The 9,293-nt window shown below is 38.2% G+C and overlaps 1 protein-coding gene across 1 annotated transcript; it reads right to left on the bottom strand.

Annotated features, from left to right (window-relative positions):
• LOC109230231 (zinc finger MYM-type protein 1-like) lies at positions 2,921 to 8,990 on the bottom strand. The gene is made up of 3 exons (XM_019395753.1): positions 8,942 to 8,990; positions 8,687 to 8,848; positions 2,921 to 4,644 (listed from the first exon to the last, which is right to left on the bottom strand). The coding sequence occupies exons 1-3, from the start codon at positions 8,988 to 8,990 to the stop codon at positions 2,921 to 2,923; spliced, it is 1,935 nt and encodes a 644-aa protein (XP_019251298.1).

Here is a 9,293-nt window from a genome sequence, read left to right as displayed (position 1 = left end):
AAGTAACCAATTTGCTTTTGGCACGCCCATTAAGAAAATATTAAATTCTATACAAAAATACCTAGTATGACTAAACTACCCTTAATTAAATACTTAATGTGAGGAGTAAGAAAATTTTTTAGTGATATGTACATAAGGTAATTTTGTAAAAACAAATTGAATTCTTTCTTGATTATATAAATGAACACTTATTTTGGACCAAAATCTAAAAGCAAATTGGTCACTTATTATGGACCGGAGGGAGTAATGATTATAAAACTTTTTGTAGTAATAATGGTAATATTGAAAGAGAAAAAAAAAAAAAACTAATGTCTTCCTAATTTTTAAAATGACAAATATTTTTAGAACAAGTTCATTTGAGTTTGTTTGGCTAAAGTGATAGAACGACCAGAGAGAGTATAACTTGGAGGATTAAACTTGTATTGTTCAAAATCTGACAGCCTCGATTAGGGCGGCCACGATCGTATTTTTGCCACTGAGTAAGGAATCAAGTTAAACTCACCCCCTTCTCTAAGATATTCGACAGACCCACAGGAGCGAGTTATCCCACGACCAGAAAACCCCATTGCCCCAGGTACACCAAAGGCGTGGCATAAGCAAGATGGTTTTTTCGACTATATATATATATATGCTTGAGCAAGCTCAGCAAAGGGGAGCTTTTCGACCTCCCTCTGAATAATCTTCGAAGGCAAAGAAGAGACAGAAGATTCTACATCAAGAAAAGGGTAGAGGTTCCACTGTATGAAGAGAAAAAAAGAGGAATAAGCCTCATCCCTATATCCCGAATGGGCTGAAGCATTTTGTAATTCTTCTTTCTTCCATATGGAGAAAGAAGGCAATATTCAAATATAAATAAGATCTGCTAATGCCTTATTCATCTAGTATTCAATCACTATCTTTTAGCCTATTGATCTGGTTTTGATTAAGTTTGACTATGATTTACCCCTCCCATCTTTGATTGATTTGCTTAAAAAGAGAACTTTAAATCTTTTTAGTCAAACACTTTGGCGCCGTCTATGGGGATTTCCTAGTGAAAATTCCTAGTCTTCCCAGATCAAAGCTAAGAAACCAAACAGATTCGTCAGATCCAGAACTCCCTGCTCTATCGGCTTTGAATGTCCCAAGACAAGGAGAAAGATGCTGCGATCCAGTCTCTCCCACTCTCAAAACCACCAGGCAGAGACTAGGAACAATTCATCCATACTGAAGAACCAAAAATCACTTGGGCACATCCAAACCCTCCCGGCCGGAGGCACCCTCGAGTGAAACGACCGAAGTGGAACAGAAAACTGCAACACATGTAATGCTGGCCTGTGCGAAATATCGACTCCTCGCATCCGCGGCGTTGAACCACTTGACGCGAGCAATGCTAACCAAACTGGGACTTCCGCGAGAAGTGTTCGACATTAAAGTAAAAGAAAGATTCGACCTTGCTCGAATCACGACGGGTAGTTATTTCGATAAGTTAGAAATAACACCCTTAAGGCCAAGGGCCTTCGCCATCAAAGTACAAGAAAGATTCGAACCTGCTCGAATCACGACGGGTCTTCGAAATAACACCCTTAAGGCCAAGGGCCTTCGCCATCAAAGTAAAAGAAAGATTCGACCTTGCTTGAATCAGGACGGGTCATTATTTCGATAAGTTTGAAATAACACCCTTAAGGCCAAGGGCCTTCGCCATCAAAGTAAAAGAAAGATTCGACCTTGCTCGAATCACGACGGGTCGTTATTTCGATAAGTTCAAAATAATAACCTTAAGGCCAAGGGCCTTCGCCATCAAAGTAAAAGTGATGTTCTTAACGTCAATACCACACAAGAGGGGGGTGATTTGTGTGCAGAGGCGGATCTAGAATTTGAAGGTTTCGGGTGCCATATTATTTTAACATAGATATACAATTATTATACGGTCCAAATGGGATAAATATATAGTCGGTTTGATCAACTTTGTGCTTCGGTTCTAACTATTCATCTTTTCGATTTATATAGATAAATATATCGAACAAAAATAAATTATGACAACTTAGCGCACATCATAAAATTTTCAGCAGTAATACCAATATCATAAAATTTCTTCCACATGAAAAGTACAAAAAGACAACTTCTTTCATGTCCTGGCAATTGGAAATATCTTCCAATTAACAAAATACTACCATAATTAGTTGGTCGCTATAACTAATAAGTAAGACATACATAATTCTTTCATCCTTAAACAAAAACATACATGTACATCATCCATTTATAATTGCCCTCGACGAGTTTTCATATTTTGAAAACGGTCAATGATAGCATCATTACTTACCTTTTCAAATGCTTCACGTTCTATGTAACAAACTAAACAATCATTTAAATATTGATCACCAATGCTATTTCGCACTTCATTTTTTATCCGCTTCATGGATGAAAATACTCTCTCCACATTTGCAGTAGCAACAGGTAGAATCAAAGTAAAATTCACGAGTAAATAAACAAGTGCATAAGTCTCCACAAGATTTGCTTCAACCAATGCTTTTGCTAAATCTTTAATTCCTTGCAAGTTGGAGAACTTGGGATCATCACCTCGCATATGAATTATGAAGGTATCGAGTTGATAACTCAAATCCCGAAGCTGCAATTTATCAAACTCATCTGGATAACACTTCGCCAGTGTCATTATTCTATCCTTATCAAAATTAGCAAAGGAATTAACTGGACTCAAGCTAGCCATCCCAAGAAGTAAATCAGTACTCACTACATCAAAACGTTCATTAAGCTCTTGAAGTTGCACATCAATCACAGCATGAAAGATTTCAACACGCAAGTGATGTGAGTAACAAACATTAGACTTACGCTTAGACTTACCGGGAAAGTAAGACTCATCCATCTTCGGAATCAAAATATCATGCCTACCACAAAATGAGAAAACATCATCCAATAGAGATTTCTATCCAGTTTCCCTCATATCTTGCAACCTTTTCTTCGTAATGTCAAGAAACACCACGGCATTAACAATATCTTGATCCTTTTTTTGTAAAATCTTGCTCAATTCATTTGACATGGCTAACACTTTCACCATCAAGTGAAGCATAAAAATTAATTTGAATGTTCTAATCTTACCCAAAAGATACTTTGCTTGATTTCTTTCATGTGAGGTAGAACCTTCATACTCAATCCATTTAAGCACATGAACAATAGAAGAGAAAATAGCAATAAAGTTATCCATTGTTTTGAAATGGGATCCCCAATGAGTATCACCTGGTCTTTGAAGTCCACGTTCTTGATTTAATCCTTGTCCGGTAATAACTTCACCGGACTCAAGTAATTGCTCCAACTCTTCAGCTTGATGATGACGGAGCAAGTCTCTGCGCTTGAAAGATCCTCCAACAACATTCAACATATTAGTAACATGATCAAAAAAGTCTTCAACATCCAAATGCTTTTTAGCAATAGCTACAAGTGTTAATTGCAATTGATGAGCGAAGCAATGAATGTAATATGCCGATGAGCTATCTTTCATAATTAAAGTCTTGAGACCACTTATCTCTCCCTTCATATTACTAGCTCCATCATAACCTTGTCCACGTATTTTGGATGTACTTAGTGAGTGATCCGAAAGCAAAGAATATATTGCTTCCTTTAATGAGCATGCCGATGTATCACTAACATGGACAAGGCCAACAAATCGTTCTGCCACTTCACCATTCTTATTAACATACCGCAAAACAAGAGCCATTTGTTCTTTGTGCGAGATATCTTTGGATTCATCGGCTAATATACCAAAGTAATCTTCATTCAAGTCTTCAATTATAGATTTTATTGTTTCCTTTGCAAAAGCATTGACAATATCCTTTTGAATCATAGGACAAGTTAAAGTATCATTTTGTGGAGCATTTTCTAATATTACTTTTCCCACATCCGGATGCTTGTCCCCATGCCACCGCAAAAAGCTTAGAAATAAGCCTTGATTTGTTGAGGATTCACTTTCTTCATGACCTCGGAAAGGCAATCCATGATGCAAGAGAAGTCTTGCAACATCAATTGAGGCTTCCAAGCGCATTCGGTACTCACTTTTTACCTTCTCGGAATGCTTGTCTAAAACAACTTGAATTGATTGATGATTATTTGACAAATCTAGCATCTTGTTGCAACATTTATTATGGACACTAGGAATCTCACCGACATGTAAAAGAAACCTTTCAAGAGCCTTATTCCAAGCCCTAAAACCACTTTTTGTAAAACATTCACCCGCACTTTCATGAACAAATTTATTTTTGAACAAATAACAACATAGACAATATGCGGCATCTTTTTTCACACTATACTCCAACCATCTTGAAAATGAACTTTTAAACCAACTTGGTTTAAATTGGCGCATTCTCCCTCCTATTGTAGTTTTAGGAAATTGATGATTAGTAGGTTGACAAGGCCCATTTTGAATGTAATATCTCCTCACCTCATCTCGTAATCGAGGGCTATAATTAGCAATGGGTATTCTTTCTCCTGGGTCGGTGCTAAATGATTCTGAGTCGAGCTCATCGATAAGATGAGAAAAATTGACATTCGTACGAATTTCTGGAGCTATCACCTGATTAAACGATGGCACACTAGAACTAGAAGTTGGTTGAGAATAATTCATCTTTATGACAAATTTATCCATCTCAATCTTTCCTACAAAACAAATGTTCAATCCAACTCATAATTAATTCAAGGATGTCATATGCATTTTTCGTATAAATTTGAATTAAGACTGAAAATCTAAACTTCCAATGAACGCCATCAAGGAATAAACAGCAAGAGCAAAACAAATAATGAAAATAAAAATCTGACAACAAGATGCTTTAAAAGCTTATCTGACAACAAAATGCAAAAGCTAATACAAACAGAGATTCAAGAGAACAATATGCACAATAACACAGTAAACTATAAATTAAAGATTAGAACAGAGAAAAAAAATCAATTCTGAATTGAATAAAGAAAAACAAGGGAGAAAATGAAAGGATCAAAGGGGTTTAGCAACTTGTAAGTCTATATTCTTAAATATTAACTATACCACCAAAAGAATTATTTTCAGCGAATTAAAAAAGAAGCAAGAGAATAAGAGAGATTTACAGTCAAATTACAAAGCAGTGGTGCAGCAACAAGAGGAGGTGAAATGGAAAAGTGGACACCACACGATGGTGGCTCACTGCCGGTGAGTGACGGACTGAAACAGCAAAAATCCAAGAATCTCCAAATTTGGGGCAGCAGCAGCGCAGTAGAAGAGAAGGGTTTTGGGTGGGAAAAGTTTTTGGGGAAGTAAAATAGCTTTTGTATTTTAGTGAATAAAGAAAGTACAATAGAAAAGTCAAACAATATTAAATAAGTTAAAATGTCAAAAAAGTAAAACAAAGAATAAATAAAAAGGAAACCAGTTTTTCGTACACCTACATTGATTGTCCAATAGTACTAATAAATGGACCAAAAATATTAAGTGTTGCCCTGGTTTCGAACTTCCGCTGGAAGAGAGATATTTTCGGGCCTTTGCCACTGGCACCCAGTGGCTGTTTTGTTCATTAGGGTGCCATTTTATTATATGTACATATTTCTTCTACACATATAGATATATACACAGAGTTCCGGCCGAGGTCTACGGGTGGCGGTGCACCCCCTCAGCTCTATGTAGATCCGCCCCTGTTTGTGTGGTACCCAATTTTCGCTCTAGAAGAACGTGGTTCTTCTAGATGTACTTACTAATACTGTTTGCGGAATTAAGAGTACATAAAATAAAGAACACAGAGATTTTTACGTGAAAAACACCTGGCTCAAAGGGTGAAAAAACCACGACCTACTACTCAGTAGGATTTTCCCAAACTTCCACTAAACTCACTGAGCCAAAACAGCATTTACAAAACTCTTGTAAACCTAAGGATTAAACTTTAATTCCAGTGTAGCACACAGCCTCAACTGTTGCGACACCTTCAAGTTAACTCTAACTTGAATACTCAAAGTACCTAATACAATTGCTTCTATGAAAGCTAGAAAGGTACAACTTTAAAACACCTACTACAATTGAACTAAAATAAAAGAAAGACACAATGGAATTGGTTCTTCTATCTTGTCCAAGTAGCTTCATGAATCACTTGAATCTCACATAAATTGCTTGCAAAATTGCCTCACTCTTTTGCTCTCAATTTAGTTTAACTTCTGAGTTTATGCAATACCTGTAAAAGAGAACAATCACTGTTATTTAATGAGTTAGTAATCAGAGTTTGATTGAGACTCAATTGCTGATCTTCCATCGGAGTTGAGTCCTTGAACAATACAAACTCCAACCCTATCCTTTATCCGGATTGTGTCCTCTTCCCATGAGAAGACTTTCACTCCTCATCCAATATGCAACCTTTTCGATTAGTTCAGGAGATATTGCTGCTTGATCACTAAGACTTATCTCCTTCACGTGTATCTCACATGTCTAGGTTGATAGATACTGTGCCTCACATGATGGACCTGGTCCATGACTGAGTTCATTTGTCATTCTTCAAAACTTCACCTGAACTTGGGCCAACAAATTCCCCCTTTTTGATGATGACAAACTCTGTGCTTTTATGGATCAAAAAATCTGCAAGAACTCAGCTTAACCATCAACACTTAACTTAGAATTTTAACTTATCATCAAGGACCAGGTTTAATTAGGTTATAAATATCACATTATTCAGAATAAATATTAAAGCACAATATCTCTTCCCCCTTTTGGCACCATCGAAAAGTTGCATACATTGAGAATCTCAGAATTTTGTAATTACTCATGGCCACTTGGGCGACTGCAAGTGAAAACATAAATCATCAATAATCAACAAACACATTTAACTATTAAGAAAAAAATCTTCATAGAACAAGAGAAACAGCAGTTGTCATTGATAAGATGTGTTTCCACCTACAAACCACAAAAAGAAAGAAAAAACTTTCAAACATGAGCAAAAACAGAAAAAGTCCCTAATCTGGGTCACTGGGGGGTAGTAGACTGCTTCAGAAGGCAACAACTGGAGGACCTAAGGCTTAGATGAACTAGAGGGCTGGGTTTGGAGAAGGTTGAGCATATTCTGAAGCATCCCATCACTTTTCTCCTTTTCTTTTGCTAGCTCAGCTCTAAGGCCATCTCTTTCAGCTTCCAATTCAGCAACACGAGCCTGAAGCCTAGCAATTTCAGCATCCTTAGTTCCATACTCTTGAACCAAAGCCCTAACCTTGCTGTTCACAGGTGTCTTCAGAGATGAACCAGGTTCAACTGGGATGGCATTGACAGGATAGTCACAAGCCAATAAGGTCTTAACACCAAAATGCTCCTTGCTTGATGCCATCTCCTATTTCTTCAAAGGCACCCTTAGCCTGTCCATCATAGTAGTCAGTATGAACCCATATGGAGTTGCATGTGCCTTGGAGCCATTAGTGACCCTGTCTAGTAATTTGACAATAAAAGCAGACCAATTTATCTGCATTCTTCTCACAAGACACTCTATAAGAACCAGGTCCATGTAGTTGGCAGTATGTCTCCTCTCCTGTCTGGGCAGCAGGCACTTGTTAACAAATTCAAACAAGACCTTGTTCTCAGGTCTCATCTCACTTTTCTGCACAAACCTGGCTTCAGGTACATCTTCAGCAGTTGCAGCATCACAAAATTTCTAGTAATTTGAAGAGCAATGGGGAGAGATTCAAGACATGGCCACCTTTGCCTTGTATAATCATCATACCCTTCACTAGGTATGCCCAGAATCTCACCCAGTTTGACTGCATCAAACTCCACTTTTACTCCTCTCACCAGGCTAGAGACTACCCCATTTTTTACAGTGGCATTTGCCATAAACTCAATTAGTTCATTCCTGGACAGCCTGCCATCCAATTCAAAGACCATGTCCTTCCACCCTTGTGCAGTAAGAGCATCTACCAACCTCCTCATTCCTGGTTCATCCAGGTCTTTTAGCAGCCTTCCTTTCAAAAAAATTCTTTTGCCAAATATGGCAAACCTATCTTGTTCTTTCTCAGATTCTTCTTCTTCTCCACCACTCCACTCTTCATCTTCTTCAACAATTTTCTTTTGTTTACTCTTCACAGCAGATCTAGTTCTTTTGGCTAAAGAAGATTCAGCAGGTATAGGTATAGAGGAAGACTTCTTAGAAGAAGTCTTGGAACTTTTTGGTTTGGGTGTTGGAACCTCTTCAGTTGTTCCTCTTTCTTGATGGACCAGTTCCATCTCCTCTTCTTCTTCTTCTGAAATCTCAGAACTCTCCACAACCTTTGCTTTTCCCTTCTCCCTCTTTTTCTTCCTGCTCTCTTCCAGAGCTTTCTGCAATTCTGCTTCACTTTGTTTGACCCTGCTCCTGGTTGCTCTTTCCTTAGGTACTGAAGGTACAGTAGGTTTTGGGGATGACATTTTGCTTTTCTTTGTTGGCTTGGAAGCTGTTGGAGCCTTTTGTGTGGAAGTTTTACGCTTCATTGGATCATAACTGGCCCCAACCTTCTTCAAAAGATCAGCCAGGGTCTCCTCAGCAGATGAACCAGGTTCATCTTGTTGCTTGCTTAAATTAACAAGCCCTTCAGCCGCCTCCCCAGAACCACTTCCCCCTGACTTGTTGCCACCTTCTTCAACACCTCCACAGATAGCCAATACTTTTTCTTTCTTATTTTCCCTCACATCACCACTGACTCCCTTTCTCTCTTTTTTTTTTCTTTTTACCTCCTCTTCTACTAGAATCAGCCCCCTGTATATCTTTAACAGGACCAACCAAGACAAACCTATTTTCTACACTTTCAACAACATCAGAGAATACCAAGCAAGAATTTACCTCACTAGGAGTTTCTTGAATATTTTCAGTGTCAGATGACCCATGTTCTTCACCTTCGTTGGCAGAAATAAAATCATCAGACTCAGAGCTTGAGTCAGATTCTTGAGCATGACTTTCCTTCCTCTGGCTAGCCTTCAATTTCTCACTTAGAGCTTTCCTTAAAGCTCCAGAGGCTACAGTTTTTCCAGCTAGCATTTTCTGCCTGTGAAACCTAGGTTTTAGGTTTTCAACAGGAGGAGTAGATGAGGATGTGTTAGAGGGAGATACTGGTGGGGGAGTGCCAGGATTATCTTGGGGGTTAGACATGGTTCTTCTACTATGGAGGAGTTTTGGGAATTTCTGAGAAGAAAGAAGATTTGGGATTTCTGGACAAGAAGAGGGCGATCAGAACTGGAGAAGAGTTTTGACGGTTATGGACTAATGAAGGAGGGGTGTGGTGTATTTAAAGGTGATTAGACTTAAATGCAGTAACGACAGCTTTTCAGAGGTCAAGTAGAA

The sequence above is a fragment of the Nicotiana attenuata genome, chromosome 7, assembly GCF_001879085.1.
Source record: "Nicotiana attenuata strain UT chromosome 7, NIATTr2, whole genome shotgun sequence".
In the NCBI taxonomy this organism is placed as follows: domain Eukaryota; kingdom Viridiplantae; phylum Streptophyta; class Magnoliopsida; order Solanales; family Solanaceae; genus Nicotiana; species Nicotiana attenuata.
This window is presented reverse-complemented; position numbering and strand designations above follow the sequence as displayed.

What these genes read in the sequence shown, in the direction of transcription:
- LOC109230231 (XM_019395753.1), bottom strand. Translation starts at nt 8,990, where the DNA reads ATGCTAGCTGGAAAAACTGTAGCCTCTGGAGCTTTAAGGAAAGCTCTA. An exon ending in AGCTTTAAGGAAAGCTCTAA is followed by an intron (nt 8,849 to 8,941) that starts GTGAGAAATTGA and finishes CTGCCAACGAAG; the next exon opens with GTGAAGAACATGGGTCATCT. An exon ending in TGATTCTAGTAGAAGAGGAG is followed by an intron (nt 4,645 to 8,686) that starts GTAAAAAGAAAA and finishes TTTGTTTTGTAG; the next exon opens with GAAAGATTGAGATGGATAAA.